Here is a 19,632-nt window from a genome sequence, read left to right as displayed (position 1 = left end):
CGTTGAGACGATCATTGGTGCGGTGGTCACGGTACTGTGTACGTTTAGGGGTGATCCTGGACGGCATGGGTTCGAATCCTGGCCGGGTCAAAGAGTTCTTAGTGATATATGGCTTGCGCGTTCATGCAGCTTTCTCACATATATATATATATATATATATATATATATATATATATATATATATATATATATATATATATATATATATATATATATATATATATATAATTTTACATAGTCAGAACACGAATTATTGCATGTTTTCTTTTCTTTCTTCTGTGTTGGTTCGGGGTCTTGAAGTTAGTAAAATGTAATTATGTGTTAATTGGCTGTTGATTGCTGGTGTTGACTTTTTGATGTGTTGGGCCTCGCTGATGTCGAGCCGCCTGGTGTCACTGTGTCTATCGATAATTTCTGTGTTGCTTGTTAAGATTTCTCTGGTGATGGTCTGGTTGTGTGAAGAGATTATATGCTCCTTGATGGAGCCCTGTTGCTTCTGCATTGTTAATCGCCTTGAAAGAGATGTTGTTGTCTTGCCTATATACTGAGATCTTTGGGGCTGACGGTCCCCAAGTGGGCATGTGAAGGCATAGACGACGTTGGTTTCTTTCAAGATGTTCTGTTTGGTGTCGGGAGAGTTCTTAATGAGTAGGTTTGCCGTTTTCTTGTTTTTGTAGTAAATTGTCAATTGTATCTTCTGATTTGTGTCTGTGGGGATAACGTTCCTATTAATAATTATTAATTAATTTCACTTTCCTCCGTTTTATGAGCCGTCGAAAAGAAGTTCCTGTAGAACAGTTTAATAGGGGGTACAAGTGTTGTGTTAGTTGACTCTTCAGAGGTTGCATGGCGTTTCACCTTTCTTTTAATGACGTCTTCAACATAACCTTTAAAGAAGCCATTGTTGACAGCGCCTTATCCTACAGAGTTCTTCATCGACCTGCTTCCAACCAGAGCTGTGAACGAGAGCCCTGTCGACGTAAGCGTTGACAACACTCCTCTTGTACCTGTCTGGGTAGTCACTGTTGGCACTAAGGCACATTCCTATGTTTGTTTCCTTAGTTTAGACTGCATTGTGGAAGCCACCATTCCTCTCCGTGACTGTTACATCTAGAAAGGGCAGCTTCCCATCACACTGCATCTCGTAAGTGAAACTTAATACCGAATTTTGCTCGAATACCTCCTTCAGCTGCTGCAGATGTCTGACATCAGGTACCTGCATAAAAATGTCGTCAACATACCTGCAGTATATGGCGGGTTTCAAGTCCATGTCAACTAAGACCCTCTGCTCGATGGTACCCATGTAGAAGTTCGCAAACAGGACACCTAGGGGAGAACCCATGGCGACCCCATCTACTTGCTTATACATGTGCCCATCAGGACTCAAGAAGGGTGCTTCTTTAGTGCAGGCATCAAGTAACTTCCTCAGTATGCTACAACAACTCTGTTTGGTAGCACTTTCACCCCCCAAAGATCTCAGTATATAGGCAAGACAACAACGTCTCTTTCAAGGCGATTAACAATGCAGAAGCAACAGGGCTCCATCAAAGAGCATATAATCTCTTCACACAATTAGACCATCACCAGAGAAATCTTAACAAGCAACACAGAAATTATCGATAGACACAGCGACACCAGGCGGCTCGACATCACCGAGGCACTACACATCAAAAAGTCAACACCAGCAATCAACAGCCAATTAACACATAATAACATTCTACCCACTTCAAGACCCCGAACCAACACAGAAGCAAGAAGAGAATATAATATATATATATATATATATATATATATATATATATATATATATATATATATATATATATATATATATATATATATATATATGTCGTACCTAGTAGCCAGAACTCACTTCTCAGCCTACTATTCAAGGCCCGATTTGCCTAATAAGCCAAGTTTTCCTGAATTAATATATTTACTATAATTTTTTTCTTATGAAATGATAAAGCAACCCTTTTCTCTATGTATGAGGTCAATTTTTTTTTATTGGAGTTAAAATTAACGTAGATATATGACCGAACCTAACCAACCCTACCTAACCTAACCTAACCTATATTTATAGGTAAGGTTAAGTTAGGTAGCCAAAAAAAGCTAGGTTAGGTTAGGTTAGGTAGGTTAGGTAGACGAAAAAACATTAATTCATGAAAACTTGGCTTATTAGGCAAATCGGGCCTTGAATAGTAGGCTGAGAAGTGCGTTCTGGCTATTAGGTACGACATATATATATATATATATATATATATATATATATATATATATATATATATATATATATATATATATATATATATATATTATTAAATATGACCGAAAAAGTAAGATTAATTATTCTAACACGAATTTTCTCAATCTTTCGTACATTACGCTTCACTGTTGGAGGTAAATCAAAAATCACTTCTCCAAAATTCATTTTTATGAATAAAAATGAATTTTGGAGAAGTGATTTTTGATTTACCTCCAACAGTGAAGCGTAATGTACGAAAGATTGAGAAAATTCGTGTTAGAATTATTAATCTTACTTTTTCGGTCATATTTAATAATATATGTCTACAGGAAAGACTGCTACCAAAATATATATATATATATATATATATATTAGTATATTTTGGTAGCAGTCTTTCCTGTAGACATATATTATTAAATATGACCGAAAAAGTAAGATTAATAATTCTAACACGAATTTTCTCGATCTTTCTTACGTTTCTTTTCACTGTTGATGGTAATTCAAAAATCAATTCTCCAAAATTCATTTTTATTTCTAGTCTGACGCGACACTTGAGCGTGTTTCGTAAAAACTTATTACATTTTCAAAGACTTTAGTTTACACACACACACACAACTTTAACTGAATAGAGCTTAAATAATGTAGGTATAAAAAACTCGAAGATGTTTAAGCTCTATTCAGTTAAAGTTGTGTGTGTGTGTGTAAACTAAAGTCTTTGAAAATGTAATAAGTTTTACGAAACACGCTCAAGTGTCGCGTCAGACTAGAAATAAAAATGAATTTTGGAGAATTGAATTTTGAATTACCATCAACAGTGAAAAGAAACGTAAGAAAGATCGAGAAAATTCGTGTTAGAATTATTAATCTTACTTTTTCGGTCACATTTATTTATAATATATATATAATATATATATATACACACACATATATGAGGTATTGCCTCTTGTGCAATTGTGGGGTCACACAGCCTCGGAGAATGAAATAAAGAGCATTTAGAGGAAAAACTAATCTTTTGACTCTAAATACATATGAGTATTTACTTCTAGCAACTCTTTTAGTATTATTATATTACTTTATTTTGCAAGGTTACACCGTTTCACAACTAATAGGCTACAAAATATGAACATTAAGAAGAAAGCAAAGGGAGTTGGTTCTCTAGAGGCTGTAGATTTCTCGAACGCCTCCGATGCCTAGCAGGAACCTAGGACGCAGCGGGCATTTTCCCCTCTGGATCGCCTCGCTAATGGGCTGCAAAAGCAAGCTCGCTGTTGGTCTGTTGTTGTTTCGATGACCTTGGAACCCAAATCCTTGAGAAACCTCCTTGCACTCTCTCCTCATGGACCAAGGGTGTCTGATCCTATAGGAACGAAAGTTTAAACGGTGATCTATTTCCTTGTACTGGTTTGTTTTTTCTCTATGATTACAACAATGTTGTAAGTCGTGAGACTATTTACCCAACATCCAACAGCGCTCGCTGGTCAACTCGGGCATAGATATTTCATCGAATCGCCTCACTTGGCGGGGCCACGTGAGCAACACAAATGTGAACAAGCTTGAGTAGACCCCAAGCCAATATGCAACTGAAAACTCCACTCCCTCTCCACACCCCATAGTATCCCTTACACACCATTGCCCTCTTCCCCAGTACCCGCACACTCCCACGACACCTCCCCCAGTACCCGCACACTCCCACGACACCTCCCCAGTACTCGCACACTCCCACGACACCTCCCCCAGTACCCGCACACTCCCACGACACCTCCCCAGTACCCGCACACTACCACGACACCTACCCAGTACCCGCACACTCCCACGACACCTCCCCAGTACCCGCACACTCCCACGACACCTCCCCAGTACCCGCACACTCCCACGACACCTACCCAGTACCCGCACACTACCACGACACCTACCCAGTACCCGCACACTCCCACGACACCTCCCCAGTACCCGCACACTCCCACGACACCTCCCCAGTACCCGCACACTACCACGACACCTACCCAGTACCCGCACACTCCCACGACACCTCCCCAGTACCCGCACACTCCCACGACACCTCCCCAGTACCCGCACACTACCACGACACCTCCCCAGTACCCGCACACTCCCACGACACCTCCCCCAGTACCCGCACACTACCACGACACCTCCCCAGTACCCACACACTCCCACGACACCTCCCCAGTACCCGCACACTCCCACGACACCTCCCCAGTACCCGCACACTCCCACGACACCTCCCCAGTACCCGCACACTCCCACGACACCTCCCCAGTACCCGCACACTACCACAACACCTCCCCAGTACCCGCACACTCCCACGACACCTCCCCAGTACCCGCACACTCCCACGACACCTACCCAGTACCCGCACACTACCACGACACCTCCCCAGTACCCGCACACTCCCAGCTCAACCACTTGTGCTGGACGGTAGAAATCCGGTCTCGCTTCATGCAGGTCAGCGTTCAATCCCCGACCGTCCAAGTGGTTGGACACCATTCCTTCCCCCGTCCCATCCCAAATCCTTATCCTGATCCCCTCCCAGTGCTATATAGTCGTAACGACTTGGCGCCTGGTGATTTCTGCTAATAGTTTCATGCCTCTCCCTCGCCAGTTCCCCAATAACCCCATCCCCCTTCCTCCCCCGCCTCAGCAAGTCATGTTAGCAGAGGCTGAGTGGGGCTGGCGGCAAGCAGCCAGGGTCAAGGTCGAGCTGTGCCTGCCGGCTTGACGGAAGTTCTACACGGTGTCAGCTCAGCTTTAAGAGTGATATAACCGCATACTCCCAGCTTCCTCTTTTTCTCCCCACATGCATAGTGTGTGTGTGTGCTGGCTCCTCCCTCACTGTGTGTGCTGGCTCCTCCCTCACTGTGTTTGTGTGTGCTGGCTCCTCCCTCACTGTGTGTGTGTGTGCTGGCTCCTCCCCCACTGTGTGTGTGTGTGCTGGCTCCTCCCTCACTGTGTGTGTGTGTGCTGGCTCCTCCCTCACTGTGTGCGCTGGCTCCTCCCTCACTGTGTGTGCTGGCTCCTCCCTGACTGTGTGTGCTGGCTCCTCCCTCACTGTGTGTGTGTGTGCTGGCTCCTCCCCCACTGTGTGTGCTGGCTCCTCCCTCACTGTGTGTGTGTGTGCTGGCTCCTCCCTCACTGTGTGTGTGTGTGTGCTGGCTCCTCCCTCACTGTGTGTGTGTGTGTGCTGGCTCCTCCCTCACTGTGTGTGCTGGCTCCTCCCTCACTGTGTGTGTGTGTGCTGGCTCCTCCCTCACTGTGTGTGTGTGTGCTGGCTCCTCCCTCACTGTGTGTGTGTGTGTGTGCTGGCTCCTCCCTCACTGTGTGTGTGTGTGCTGGCTCCTCCCTCACTGTGTGTGTGTGTGCTGGCTCCTCCCTCACTGTGTGTGTGTGTGCTGGCTCCTCCCTCACTGTGTGTGTGTGCTGGCTCCTCCCTCACTGTGTGTGCTGGCTCCTCCCTCACTGTGTGTGTGTGCTGGCTCCTCCCTCACTGTGTGTGCTGGCTCCTCCCTCACTGTGTGTGTGTGCTGGCTCCTCCCTCACTGTGTGTGCTGGCTCCTCCCTCACTGTGTGTGTGTGTGCTGGCTCCTCCCTCACTGTGTGTGTGTGTGTGTGCTGGCTCCTCCCTCACTGTGTGTGTGTGTGCTGGCTCCTCCCTCACTGTGTGTGTGTGTGCTGGCTCCTCCCTCACTGTGTGTGCTGGCTCCTCCCTCACTGTGTGTGCTGGCACCTCCCTCACTGTACTCACCTATATGTACTCACCTATATGTGCTTGCAGGATCGAGCATTGACTCTTGGATCCCGCCTTTCTAGCTATCGGTTGTTTACAGCAATGACTCCTGTCCCATTTCCCTATCATACCTAGTTTTAAAAGTATGAATAGTATTTGCTTCCACAACCTGTTCCCCAAGTGCATTCCATTTTTCTACTACTCTCACGCTAAAAGAAAACTTCCTAACATCTCTGTGACTCATCTGAGTTTCCAGTTTCCACCCATGTCCCCTCGTTCTGTTATTATTACGTGTGAACATTTCATCTATTTCCACTTTGTCAATTCCCCTGAGTATTTTATATGTCCCTATCATATCTCCTCTCTCCCTTCTTTTCTCTAGTGTCGTAAGGTTCAGTTCCTTCAGCCGCTCTTCATATCCCATCCCTCGTAGCTCTGGGACAAGCCTCGTCGCAAACCTCTGAACCTTCTCCAGTTTCTTTATGTGTTTCTTCAGGTGGGGGCTCCATGATGGCGCGCCATACTCTAAGACGGGTCTCACGTAGGCAGTGTAAAGCGCCCTAAAAGCTTCCTCATTTAGGTTTCTGAATGAAGTTCTAATTTTCGCCAGTGTAGAGTACGCTGCTGTCGTTATCCTATTTATATGTGCCTCAGGAGTTAGATTAGGTGTCACATCCACTCCCAGGTCTCTTTCTCGAATCGTTACAGGTAGGCTGTTCCCCTTCATTGTGTACTGTCCCTTTGGTCTCCTGTCACCTGATCCCATTTCCATAACTTTACATTTACTGGTGTTAAACTCCAGTAGCCATTCCCCTGACCATCTCTGCAGCCTGTTTAAGTCCTCTTGGAGGATCCTACAATCCTCGTCTGTCACAACTCTTCTCATTAATTTTGCGTCATCTGCAAACATTGACATGTATGATTCCACTCCTGTAAACATATCATTTACGTAAATTAGAAAGAGGATTGGTCCCAGCACCGATCCTTGAGGTACTCCACTTGTTACTGTTCGCCAGTCCGACTTTTCGCCCCTTACCATTACCCTCTGGCTCCTTCCTGTTAGGTAGTTCTTCACCCATACTAGGGCCTTTCCGCTTACTCCTGCCTGCCTCTCAAGTTTGTATAGCAGTCTCATGTGCGGTACCGTATCAAAGGCCTTTTGGCAGTCAAGAAATATGCAGTCTGCCCAGCCTTCTCTGTCCTGCCTTATCCTTGTTACTTTATCATAGAATTCTAAAAGGTTTGTTAGGCATGATTTCCCTGTCCAGAACCCATGTTGGTGCTTGTTTACAAACCCAATGCTCTCCAGGTGCTCAACAAGTCTTAGCCTAATTATTCTTTCAAGTATTTTGCAGGGGATGCTTGTCAGTGATACGGGTCTGTAGTTAAGTGCCTCCTCCCTATCACCCTTTTTGAAAATCGGTACGACATTTGCCTCCTTCCAGCAACTGGGCAATTCTCCCGACATAAGTGACTCATTAAAGATCATTGCCAGAGGCACGCTGAGAGCCTGCGCTGCCTCTTTGAGTATCCACGGTGATACTTTGTCTGGTCCAACAGCTTTATTTGCATCCAGTGTTGTCAACTGTTTCATTACATCCTCTGCTGTCACCTCTATATCCGATAGTCTTTCATCTTGGGTAATCTCTTCTAACAATGGGAGCTGCTCAGGCTCGGTTGTGAACACTCCATGGAATTTTGCATTCAGTACCTCGCAGATTTCCTTGTCGCTTTCTGTATATGCCCCTTCTGTTTTCCTCAGTCTTGTCACTTGGTCATTTACCGACATCTTCCTTCTTATATGGCTATGTAGTAATTTTGGTTGCTTTTTCGCTTTGACTGCAATATCGTTCTCATAATTTCTTTCCGACACTCGTCTTATGTTAATGTAATCATTCCTAGCTCTGTTACATCTAATCCTGTTGTCCTCTATCCTTTGTCTTCTGTACTTCCTCCACTCCCTCCTGCTTCTCACCTTTGCTTCCTGACACTGTCTATTAAACCATGGGTTATTATATTCCCTCCTGCTTTTTTCCTTTATTGTTGGAATAAATCTATCTTCAGCCTCCTTGCATTTCAATATGACTTGGTTCATCATACCTTGCACTGTTTTTCCTCTAAGTTCTTCCTCCCACTGCACTTCTCCCAGGTAGTCCCTTATCCTTCTGTAGTCCCCTTTTCTGTAATCAAGTCTCCTTTCCCGGACCTCTTGTCCTTTGGTCACAATTTTAAGCTCCATCATGTAGTCAAAGACTAGGACACAATGGTCACTAGCTCCTAGTGGTATTTCATGTTCCAACTGCTCGATGTCTTCTACATTCTGAGTGATAATGAGATCTAATAGGCTGGGCGTATCCCCTCCTCTTTCCCTAGTATCTTCTTTCACATGCTGTGTTAGGAAATTCCTGTCAATAACGTCTACCAGCTTCGCTCCCCAGGTCTCCTCCCCGCCATGGGGATTCCTCGTTTCCCAATTTATCTCTCCGTGATTTAGGTCCCCCATGACCAGCAGCTTCGCTCTCATTCTATGCGCTAAAGTTGCTGCCCTCTGCAGTTCATCCATACATGTCTTGTTGCTGTCCTCGTACTCCTGCCTGGGCCTTCTACTGTTTGGTGGGGGATTGTAGAGTATCAAGATTACAATCTTCTTCCCATCCACTGTCAGAGTTCCATGTATGAAGCTTGTGCTTTCATTGGTACCCGGATTTTCCAGCTCATCAAACTTCCATTTCCGCTTTATTAGTAGTGCCACTCCTCCTCCCTGTCTCTGTGTCCTTTCTTTTCTTATCACCTGGTACCCCTCTGGAAAGATTGCATCCGAGATCATGCCATTTATTTTAGTTTCCACTATTGCCACTATGTCTGGGTCTGCCTCACTAACTCTTTCTTTTATCTCTTCTGCTTTATTGGCTACCCCATCAGCATTGGTGTACCAAACCTTGAGACTCTTCTTGGAAACTCGGGTGTCAGAGTTCCCCCTTTCACCAGGGGTCTGGGGGGGATCTGGGGGGTGTCTGGGGGGCAAGTGGGGGCTGTGGGGGTGAGTGGGGGGGTGCTAGGGGGGTGCCTGGGAGTGCCTGGTAGGCGAATGGGGTCTGGGCATCTAGGGGGGTAGGAAGGGCATAATGGGTCTGAAAGTTAGGGGTCTGAATAGTATAGGGGGGTTGAGAAATAGAGTGAGACTGAGAGTCAGATAGAGGTTGAGAGGTTGGGGGGAAGAGGGATACTGAGGGCGGAGGGCTGAGATGAGAATGGATGCTGGGAGTGGAAGAGAGGGTGTATTAGTTAGGGGGGAATCGGGGTTAGGTGGGGGTTTTGGGGTAGAAGAGGGGAAGAGGGAGATGGGGGAAGGTGTTAGGGGGTCACAAGGTGAGGGGGTTAAATGTGGGCTGGAGGTGCATAGGAGGGGTGAGGGTTGGGTGGGGTTTGGGGGTGAGTGGAAGAGGGGTGCAGTGGAAGCTGGGATGGAGTAGATGGAATTGAAGTCAATGGGGTAGAAGGGGCAGGGGAGTGGGAAGGGGTATTTGGGGAGGGGGGATGGGAAGGTGGGTTTGGGGAGGGCATGGCTTGACCCACTGGGGTCGCTGACAAGTGTGATGTAGCAGGGGCAGGGGAATCGTTGTGGAGGTGCAAATGTGGAAGGGACAGGGGGGTTGTGGGAGGCTGAGGCAGGGGGGATGTATTGGAGGGCTGAGTTGGGGAGGATGCGACCTGGGAGGTGACCTGGGAGGTGCCCTGGGAGGTGACCTGGGATGTGACCTGGGAGGTGAGACTACCTGAGAGACTATTTCGGTGTCGTTGTTGCCATCTATTTTTGTGGGCTGTTTGCTCATCTTTCGTCATAAACCTCTCTATAAACACATTGTAATGGGTTTCACTTCCTCTGAGTAAATGCTTGCTCCTCATTATGTACTCCACTGCCTCCTCATTGGAGAATTGCACCAGAACAGGTCTATTCTTGGTACAATTGTAAGGTCCAACCCGTCGATTGATATCCACCTCGCGTTCTGCCATCTCTGCTCCAATACACCTCAATATCTCGTGCAATTCGTATTTTTCTGTTTCTATTCTCTCTTGTCTTGTTGGTGCCCTAGATTCGAATAATCCATGTATTATAATAGACCGTCTCCTCAGTAATTCATTGTCATGCTGGTAGCCTGTCCCCTGGGGATTCCCCATCCCAACCGCAGTCACTAACCCATCCCCCATTACTCCTCTATCCTTAGCCATGCTGCTAATCCTTCCTAATTCGTTTGTGATACGAGCACATTCCCTCTCCCAGTCCTCTCTTCCCTTCCTAATCTCTTCCTGAACATAGAGCATAAATTCTTGTTTCTGCCTCTCTACCGCATCCTGTATTTGCTGAAATACCTCACTTTTAATCCCCTGGATTAGATCCTCCAACCAATCACTCCTTCTCTCTACAAATTTCCCTATTAATTTGTCTATAAATCTGTCCTCCTCCTCATCCCTGCTGGTGATTGACCTTGAACCCCTTCTAGTCATTGCAGTAACAATCTAGCCAAAAAGGCGCTCCTCAATACCTTGCACAATCTGCCAACACAATAGGTGAGTGAATCTCCAATCGTCGTCCCACGTGGTGGTAGAAGGGTTGCTGCCGGGAGGTGAGGTCACGCGGTCAAAGGTCGGTGATGTCTGCTGCTTCCACACTGCACAGTATTTCCTCAACTATTTTGAATTACGCTAATTAAACTGTTTTTCTTCACTACCTTATGGCTCTGGTCAAAACCCAAGGTTTTTTCATTCACTTCTACATTCACTTATAGTCTTTTTCACTTCGAAGTTGCCTGATTACCCCTCCCACTCCACTAGTGACCCAGGAGCTCCCAACCCACGTCCACCCAACACGATGGTCACAAGACAAGTGTCTTGCACACACAGCCAGCACACACACACACACACACTGTGTGTGTGTGTGTGTGCTGGCTCCTCCCTCACTGTGTGTGCTGGCTCCTCCCTCACTGTGTGTGTGTGTGCTGGCTCCTCCCTCACTGTGTGTGTGTGTGCTGGCTCCTCCCTCACTGTGTGTGTGTGTGCTGGCTCCTCCCTCACTGTGTGTGTGTGTGTGCTGGCTCCTCCCTCACTGTGTGTGTGCGCGCTGGCTCCTCCCTCACTGTGTGTGTGTGTGTGCTGGCTCCTCCCTCACTGTGTGTGTGTGTGCTGGCTCCTCCCTCACTGTGTGTGCTGGCTCCTCCCTCACTGTGTGTGCTGGCTCCTCCCTCACTGTGTGTGCTGGCTCCTCCCTCACTGTGTGTGTGTGTGCTGGCTCCTCCCTCACTGTGTGTGTGTGTGCTGGCTCCTCCCTCACTGTGTGTGTGTGTGCTGGCTCCTCCCTCACTGTGTGTGTGTGTGTGCTGGCTCCTCCCTCACTGTGTGTGCTGGCTCCTCCCTCACTGTGTGTGCTGGCTCCTCCCTCACTGTGTGTGTGTGTGCTGGCTCCTCCCTCACTGTGTGTGTGTGTGCTGGCTCCTCCCCCACTGTGTGTGCTGCCTCCTCCCTCACTGTGTGTGTGTGTGCTGGCTCCTCCCCCACTGTGTGTGCTGGCTCCTCCCCCACTGTGTGTGTGTGTGCTGGCTCCTCCCTCACTGTGTGTGCTGGCTCCTCCCTCACTGTGTGTGTGTGTGCTGGCTCCTCCCTCACTGTGTGTGCTGGCTCCTCCCTCACTGTGTGTGCTGGCTCCTCCCTCACTGTGTGTGTGTGTGCTGGCTCCTCCCTCACTGTGTGCGTGTGTGCTGGCTCCTCCCTCACTGTGTGTGTGTGTGCTGGCTCCTCCCTCACTGTGTGTGTGTGTGCTGGCTCCTCCCTCACTGTGTGTGTGCTGGCTCCTCCCTCACTGTGTGTGTGTGTGCTGGCTCCTCCCTCACTGTGTGTGTGTGTGCTGGCTCCTCCCTCACTGTGTGTGTGTGTGTGCTGGCTCCTCCCTCACTGTGTGTGCTGGCTCCTCCCTCACTGTGTGTGCTGGCTCCTCCCTCACTGTGTGTGCTGGCTCCTCCCTCACTGTGTGTGCTGGCTCCTCCCTCACTGTGAGTGCTGGCTCCTCCCTCACTGTGTGTGCTGGCTCCTCCCTCACTGTGTGTGTGTGTGCTGGCTCCTCCCTCACTGTGTGTGTGTGTGTGTGCTGGCTCCTCCCTCACTGTGTGTGTGTGTGTGTGCTGGCTCCTCCCTCACTGTGTGTGCTGGCTCCTCCCTCACTGTGTGTGCTGGCTCCTCCCTCACTGTGTGTGCTGGCTCCTCCCTCACTGTGTGTGTGTGTGTGTGCTGGCTCCTCCCTCACTGTGTGTGCTGGCTCCTCCCTCACTGTGTGTGTGTGTGTGTGCTGGCTCCTCCCTCACTGTGTGTGTGTGTGCTGGCTCCTCCCTCACTGTGTGTGCTGGCTCCTCCCTCACTGTGTGTGCTGGCTCCTCCCTCACTGTGTGTGTGTGTGTGCTGGCTCCTCCCTCACTGTGTGTGCTGGGTCCTCCCTCACTGTGTGTGCTGGCTCCTCCCTCACTGTGTGTGTGTGTGCTGGCTCCTCCCTCACTGTGTGTGCTGGCTCCTCCCTCACTGTGTGTGTGTGTGCTGGCTCCTCCCTCACTGTGTGTGTGTGTGTGCTGGCTCCTCCCTCACTGTGTGTGTGTGTGTGCTGGCTCCTCCCTCACTGTTGTGTGTGTGTGCTGGCTCCTCCCTCACTGTGTGTGCTGGCTCCTCCCTCACTGTGTGTGTGTGTGCTGGCTCCTCCCTCACTGTGTGTGTGTGTGCTGGCTCCTCCCTCACTGTGTGTGTGTGTGTGTGCTGGCTCCTCCCTCACTGTGTGTGTGTGTGCTGGCTCCTCCCTCACTGTGTGTGTGTGTGCTGGCTCCTCCCTCACTGTGTGTGCTGGCTCCTCCCTCACTGTGTGTGCTGGCTCCTCCCTCACTGTGTGTGTGTGTGCTGGCTCCTCCCTCACTGTGTATGTGTGTGTTGGCTCCTCCCTCACTGTGTGTGTGTGCTGGCTCCTCCCTCACTGTGTGTGCTGGCTCCTCCCTCACTGTGTGTGTGTGCTGGCTCCTCCCTCACTGTGTGTGCTGGCTCCCTCCCTCACTGTGTGTGTGTTGTGCTGGCTCCTCCCTCACTGTTGTGTGTGTGTGCTGGCTCCTCCACTCACTGTGTGTGCTGGGCTCCCCTCACTGTGTGTGTGTGTGCTGGCTCCTCCCTCACTGTGTGTGTGTGTGCTGGCTCCTCCCTCACTGTGTGTGGGTGTGTTGTGCTGGCTCCTCCCTCACTGTGTGTGTGTGTGCTGGCTCCTCCCCACTGTGTGTGGTGTGCTGGGCTCCTCCTCACTGTGTGTGCTGGCTCCTCCCTCACTGTGTGGTGCTGGCTCCTCCCTCACTGTGTGTGTGTGTGCTGGCTCCTCCCTCACTGTGTGTGCTTGGCTCCTCCTCAATGGTGTGTGTTGCTGGCTCCTCCCTCACTGTGTGTGCTGGCTCCTCCCCTCACTGTGTGTGTGTGTGCTGGCTCCTCCCTCACGGTGTGTGTGTGCTGGCTCCTCCCTCACTGTGTGTGTGTGTGCTGGCTCCTCCCTCACTGTGTGTGTTGTGTGCTGGCTCCTCCCTCACTGTGTTGTGTGTGTGCTGGCTCCTCCCTCACTGTGTTCCGTGTGTGTGCTGGCTCCTCCCTCACTGTGGTGTGTGTGTGGCTGGCTCCTCCCTCACTGTGTGTGTGTGTGCTGGCTCCTCCCTCACGTGTGTGTGTGTGCTGGCTCCTCCCTCACTGTGTGTGCTGGCTCCTCCCTCACTGTGTGTGCTGGCTCCTCCCTCACTGTGTGTGTGTGTGTGCTGGCTCCTCCCTCACTGTGTGTGCTGGGGTCCTCCCTCACTGTGTGTGCTGGCTCCTCCCTCACTGTGTGTGGTGTGTTGTGTGCTGGCTCCTCCCTCACTGTGTGTGTGGCGGCTCTCCTCATGTGTGTGTGTGTGCTGGCTCCTCCCTCACTGTGTGTGTGTGTGTGCTGGCTCCTCCCTCACTGTGTGTGTGTGTGTGCTGGCTCCTCCCTCACTGTGTGTGTGTGGTGCTGGCTCCTCCCTCACTGTGTGTGTGTGTGCTGGCTCCCTCCCTCACTGTGTTGTGTGTGTGCTGGCTCCTCCCTCACTGTGTGTGTGTGTGCTGGCTCCTCCCTCACTGTGGTTTGTGTGTGGCTGGCTCCTCCCTCACTGTGTGTGTGTGTGCTGGCTCCTCCCTCACTGTGTGTGTGTGTGCTGGCTCCTCCCTCACTGTGTGTGCTGGCTCCTCCCTCACTGTGTGTGCTGGCTCCTCCCTCACTGTGTGTGTGTGTGCTGGCTCCTCCCTCACTGTGTATGTGTGTGTTGGCTCCTCCCTCACTGTGTGTGTGTGCTGGCTCCTCCCTCACTGTGTGTGCTGGCTCCTCCCTCACTGTGTGTGTGTGCTGGCTCCTCCCTCACTGTGTGTGCTGGCTCCTCCCTCACTGTGTGTGTGTGTGCTGGCTCCTCCCTCACTGTGTGTGTGTGTGCTGGCTCCTCCCTCACTGTGTGTGTGTGTGCTGGCTCCTCCCTCACTGTGTGTGTGTGTGCTGGCTCCTCCCTCACTGTGTGTGTGTGTGCTGGCTCCTCCCTCACTGTGTGTGTGTGTGCTGGCTCCTCCCTCACTGTGTGTGTGTGTGCTGGCTCCTCCCTCACTGTGTGTGCTGGCTCCTCCCTCACTGTGTGTGCTGGCTCCTCCCTCACTGTGTGTGTGTGTGTGCTGGCTCCTCCCTCACTGTGTGTGCTGGCTCCTCCCTCAATGTGTGTGCTGGCTCCTCCCTCACTGTGTGTGCTGGCTCCTCCCTCACTGTGTGTGTGTGTGCTGGCTCCTCCCTCACTGTGTGTGTGTGTGCTGGCTCCTCCCTCACTGTGTGTGTGTGTGCTGGCTCCCCCCTCACTGTGTGTGTGTGTGTGCTGGCTCCTCCCTCACTGTGTGTGTGTGTGCTGGCTCCTCCCTCACTGTGTGTGTGTGTGCTGGCTCCTCCCTCACTGTGTGTGTGTGTGTGTGCTGGCTTTTCCCTCACTGTGTGTGTGTGTGCTGGCTCCTCCCTCACTGTGTGTGTGTGTGCTGGCTCCTCCCTCACTGTGTGTGCTGGCTCCTCCCTCACTGTGTGTGTGTGTGCTGGCTCCTCCCTCACTGTGTGTGTGTGTGCTGGCTCCTCCCTCACTGTGTGTGTGTGTGCTGGCTCCTCCCTCACTGTGTGTGTGTGTGTGCTGGCTCCTCCCTCATTGTGTGTGTGTGTGTGTGCTGGCTCCTCCCTCACTGTGTGTGTGTGTGCTGGCTTTTCCCTCACTGTGTGTGTGTGTGCTGGCTCCTCCCTCACTGTGTGTGTGTGTGCTGGCTCCTCCCTCACTGTGTGTGCTGGCTCCTCCCTCACTGTGTGTGTGTGTGCTGGCTCCTCCCTCACTGTGTGGTGTGTGCTGGCTCCTCCCTCACTGTGTGTGTGTGCTGGCTCCTCCCTCACTGTGTGTGTGTGTGCTGGCTCCTCCCTCACTGTGTGTGTGTGTGTGCTGGCTCCTCCCTCACTGTGTGTGTGTGTGCTGGCTCCTCCCTCACTGTGTGTGTGTGTGCTGGCTCCTCCCTCACTGTGTGTGTGTGTGTGTGCTGGCTCCTCCCTCACTGTGTGTGTGTGTGCTGGCTCCTCCCTCACTGTGTGTGTGTGTGCTGGCTCCTCCCTCACTGTGTGTGTGTGTGTGCTGGCTCCTCCCTCACTGTGTGTGGTGTTGGGTGCGGGCTCCTCCCTCACTGTGTGTGCTGGCTCCTCCCTCACTGTGTTGTGCTGGCTTCCTCCCTCACTGTGTGTGTGTGTGCTGGCTCCTCCCTCACTGTGTGTGTGTGTGTGCTGGCTCATGCCTCCTTGTTGTGTGTGCTGCTCTCCCTCACTGTGTGTGTGTGTGCTGGCTCCTCCCTCACTGTGGGTGTGTGTGTGCTGGCTCCTCCCTCACTTGTCGTGTGTGTGTGTGCTGCTCCTCCCTCACTGTGTGTGTGTGTGCTGGCTCCTCCCTCACTGTGTGTGTTGGCTGCTCCTCCCTCACTGTGTGTGTTGTGTGCTGGCTCCTCCCTCACTGTGTGGTGTGTGTGTGCTGGCTCCTCCCTCACTGTGTGTGTGTGTGCTGGCTCCTCCTCACTCACTGTGTGTGCTGGCTCCTCCCTCACTGTGTGTGTGTGTGCTGGCTCCTCCCTCACTGTGTGTGTTTGGGCTCCTCCCTGCCTGTGTGTGTGTGTGTGCTGGCTCCTCCCTCACGTGTGTGTGTGGTGTGCCTGGCTCCTCCCTCATCTGTGTGCTGCTCCGGCTCCTCCCGCACTGTGTGGTGTGTGGTGTGCTGGCTGCCTTACCCTCACTGTTGTGTGTGTGTGCTGCTCCTCCCTCACTGTGTTTGTGTGGTGTGCTGGGCTCCTCCCTCACTGTGTGTGTGTGTGCTGGCTCCTCCTCACTGTGTGTGTGTGTGGTGGTGCTGGCTCCTCCCTCACTGTGGTGTTGGTGCCTGGCTCCTCCCTCACTGTGGTGCTGGCTCCTCCCTCACTGTGTGTGTGTGTGCTGGCTCCTCCCTCACTGTGTGTGTGTGCTGTGCTGGCTCCTCCCTCACCGTGTGGCTGGCTCCTCCCTCACTGTGTGTGTGTGTGGCTCCTCCCTCACTGTGTGTGTGTGTGCTGGCTCCTCCCTCACTGTGTGTGTGTGTGTGCTGGCTCCTCCCTCACTGTGTGTGCTGGCTCCTCCCTCACTGTGTGTGTGTGTGCTGGCTCCTCCCTCACTGTGTGTGTGTGCTGGCTTCCTCCCTCACTGTTTGTTGCTGGCTCCTCCCTCACTGTGTGTGTGTGTGCTGGCTCCCCTCACTGTGTGCTCACTGTGTGTGTGTGTGTGCTGGCTCCTCCCTCACCTGTGTGGTGCTGGGCTCCTCCCTCACTGTGTGTGTGTGTGCTGGCTCTCCCTCACTGTGTGTGTTGTTCTTGCTGTGCTGCTCCTCCCTCACTGTGTGTGTGTGTGTTGCTGGCTCCTCCCTCACTGTGTGTGCTGGCTCCTCCTCACTGGGTGTGTGCTGGCTCCTCCCTCACTGTGTGTGGTGTGTGCTGGCTCCTCCCTCACTGTTGTGTGTGTGCTGGCTCCTCCCTCACTGTGTGTGTGTGTGCTGGCTCCTCCCTCACTGTGTGTGTGTGTGTGCTGGCTCCTCCCTCACTGTGTGTGTGTGTGTGCTGGCTCCTCCCTCACTGTGTGTTGCTGGCTCCTCCCTCACTGTGTGTGTGTGTGCTGGCTCCTCCCTCACTGTGTGTGTGTGTGTGCTGGCTCCTCCCTCACTGTGTGTGTGTGTGCTGGCTCCTCCCTCACTGTGTGTGTGTGTGCTGGCTCCTCCCTCACTGTGTGTGCTGGCTCCTCCTCACTGTGTGTGTGATGTGTGCTGGCTCCTTCCCATCACGGTGTGTGTGTGTGCTGGCTCCTCCCTCACTGTGTGTGTGTGTTGTGCTGGCTCCCTCCCTCACTGTGTGTGTGTGTGCTGGCTCCTCCCCTCACTGTGTGCTGGCTTCCTCCCTTCCACTGGTGTGTGTGTGCTGGCTCCTCCCTCACTGTGTGTGTGTGGTGCTGGCTTCCTCCCTCACTGTGCTGTGTGTGTGCTGGCATCCTCCCTCACTGTGTGTGTGTGTGCTGGCTCCTCCCTCACTGGTGTGTGTGTGTGCTGGCTCCTCCCTCACTGTGTGTGTGTGTGTGCTGGCTCCTCCTCAACTGTGTGTGTGTGTGCTGGCTCCTCCCTCACTGTGTGTGTGTGTGCTGGCTCCTCCCCTCACTGGTGTGTGTGTGTGCTGCTCCTCCCTCACTGTGTGTGTGTGTGTGCTGGCTCCTCCCTCCACTGTGTGTGTGTGTGCTGGCTCCTCCCTCACTGTGTGTGTGTGTGCTATGGCTCCTCCCTCACTGTGTGTGTGTGTGTGCTGGCTCCTCCCTCACTGTGTGTGTGTGTGCTGGCTCCTCCCTCACTGTGTGTGTGTGTGCTGGCTCCTCCCTCACTGTGTGTGTGTGCTGGCTCCTCCCTCACTGTGTGTGTGTGTGTGTCTGGCTCCTCCCTCACTGTGTGTGTGCTGGCTCCTCCCTCACTGTGTGTGTGCTGGCTCCTCCCTCACTGTGTGTGTGTGTGTGTGCTGGCTCCTCCCTCACTGTGTGTGCTGGCTCCTCCCTCACTGTGTGTGTGTGTGCTGGCTCCTCCCTCACTGTGTGTGTGTGCTGGCTCCTCCCTCACTGTGTGTGTGTGTGCTGGCTCCTCCCTCACTGTGTGTGTGCTGGCTCCTCCCTCACTGTGTGTGTGTGTGCTGGCTCCTCCCTCACTGTGTGTGTGTGTGCTGGCTCCTCCCTCACTGTGTGTGTGTGCTGGCTCCTCCCTCACTGTGTGTCTGGCTCCTCCCTCACTGTGTGTGCTGGCTCCTCCCTCACTGTGTGTGTGTGTGCTGGCTCCTCCCTCACTGTGTGTGTGTGGCTGGCTCCTCCCTCACTGTGTGTGTGTGTGCTGGCTCCTCCCTCACTGTGTGTGTGTGTGCTGGCTCCTCCCTCACTGTGTGTGTGTGTGCTGGCTCCTCCCTGACTGTTGTGTGTGTGTGGCTGGCTCCTCCCTCACTGTGTGTGCTGGCTCCTCCCTCACTGTGTGTGCTGGCTCCTCCCTCAACCTGTGTGTGTGTGTGCTGGCTCCTCCCTCACTGTGTGTGTGTGTGCTGGCTCCCCCTCACTGTGTGTGGTGTGCTGGCTCCTCCCTCACTGTGTGGTGTGTGCTGGCTCCTCCCTCACTGTGTGTGTGTGTGTGCTGGCTCCTCCCTCACTGTGTGTGCTGGCTCCTCCCTGACTGTGTGTGTGTGTGTGCTGGCTCCTCCCTCACTGTGTGTGCTGGCTCCTCCCTCACTGTGTGTGTGTGTGTGCTGGCTCCTCCCTCACTGTGTGTGTGTGTGTGTGCTGCTCCTCCCTCACTGTGTGTGTGTGTGCTGGCTCCTCCCTCACTGTGTGTGCTGTGCTCCTCCCTCACTGTGTGTGTGTGTGCTGGCTCCTCCCTCACTGTGTGTGCTGGCTCCTCCCTCACTGTGTGTGTGTGTGCTGGCTCCTCCCTCACTGTGTGTGTGTGTGTGCTGGCTCCTCCCTCACTGTGTGTGCTGGCTCCTCCCTCACTGTGTGTGTGTGTGCTGGCTCCTCCCTCACTGTGTGTGTGTGTGCTGGCTCCTCCCTCACTGTGTGTGTGTGTGTGCTGGCTCCTCCCTCACTGTGTGTGCTGGCTCCTCCCTCACTGTGTGTGTGTGTGCTGGCTCCTCCCTCACTGTGTGTGTGTGTGCTGGCTCCTCCCTCACTGTGTGTGTGTGTGCTGGCTCCTCCCTCACTGTGTGTGTGTGCTGGCTCCTCCCTCACTGTGTGTGCTGGCTCCTCCCTCACTGTGTGTGTGTGTGCTGGCTCCTCCCTCACTGTGTGTGGTGTTCTCTCGTGCTGCTCCTCCCTCACTGTGTGTGTGTGTTTGCTCGGCTCATTCCCTCACTGTGTGTGTGTGTGCTGGCTCCTCCCTCACTGTGTGTGCTGGCTCCTCCCTCACTGTGTGTGGTGTGTGCTGGCTCCATCCTCACTGTGTGTGCTGGCTCCCTCCCTCACTGTGTGTGCTGGCTCCTCCCTCACTTG

General features: G+C 52.5%; 1 protein-coding gene across 1 annotated transcript; it reads left to right on the top strand.

Annotated features, from left to right (window-relative positions):
- Positions 1-1,340: 1,340 nt before the first annotated feature.
- On the top strand, positions 1,341-4,840 carry LOC138352498 (uncharacterized). The gene is made up of 2 exons (XM_069304999.1): positions 1,341-1,428; positions 3,891-4,840. Exons 1-2 carry the CDS (start codon positions 1,341-1,343, stop codon positions 4,838-4,840), a joined length of 1,038 nt encoding a protein of 345 aa, XP_069161100.1.
- Positions 4,841-19,632: the final 14,792 nt, after the last annotated feature.

The sequence above is a fragment of the Procambarus clarkii genome, chromosome 53 (assembly GCF_040958095.1).
Source record: "Procambarus clarkii isolate CNS0578487 chromosome 53, FALCON_Pclarkii_2.0, whole genome shotgun sequence".
In the NCBI taxonomy this organism is placed as follows: domain Eukaryota; kingdom Metazoa; phylum Arthropoda; class Malacostraca; order Decapoda; family Cambaridae; genus Procambarus; species Procambarus clarkii.
The sequence above is the reverse complement of the archived record's forward strand: the minus strand, read 5'-3'. Positions and strand labels throughout refer to the sequence as shown.

Coding starts and splice junctions, on each gene's coding strand:
- LOC138352498 (XM_069304999.1), top strand. CDS start 1,341: ATGGCGACCCCATCTACTTGCTTATACATGTGCCCATCAGGACTCAAG. Junction 1,429..3,890: donor GGCATCAAGTAACTTCCTCA/GTATGCTACAAC, acceptor CCTCTTCCCCAG/TACCCGCACACTCCCACGAC.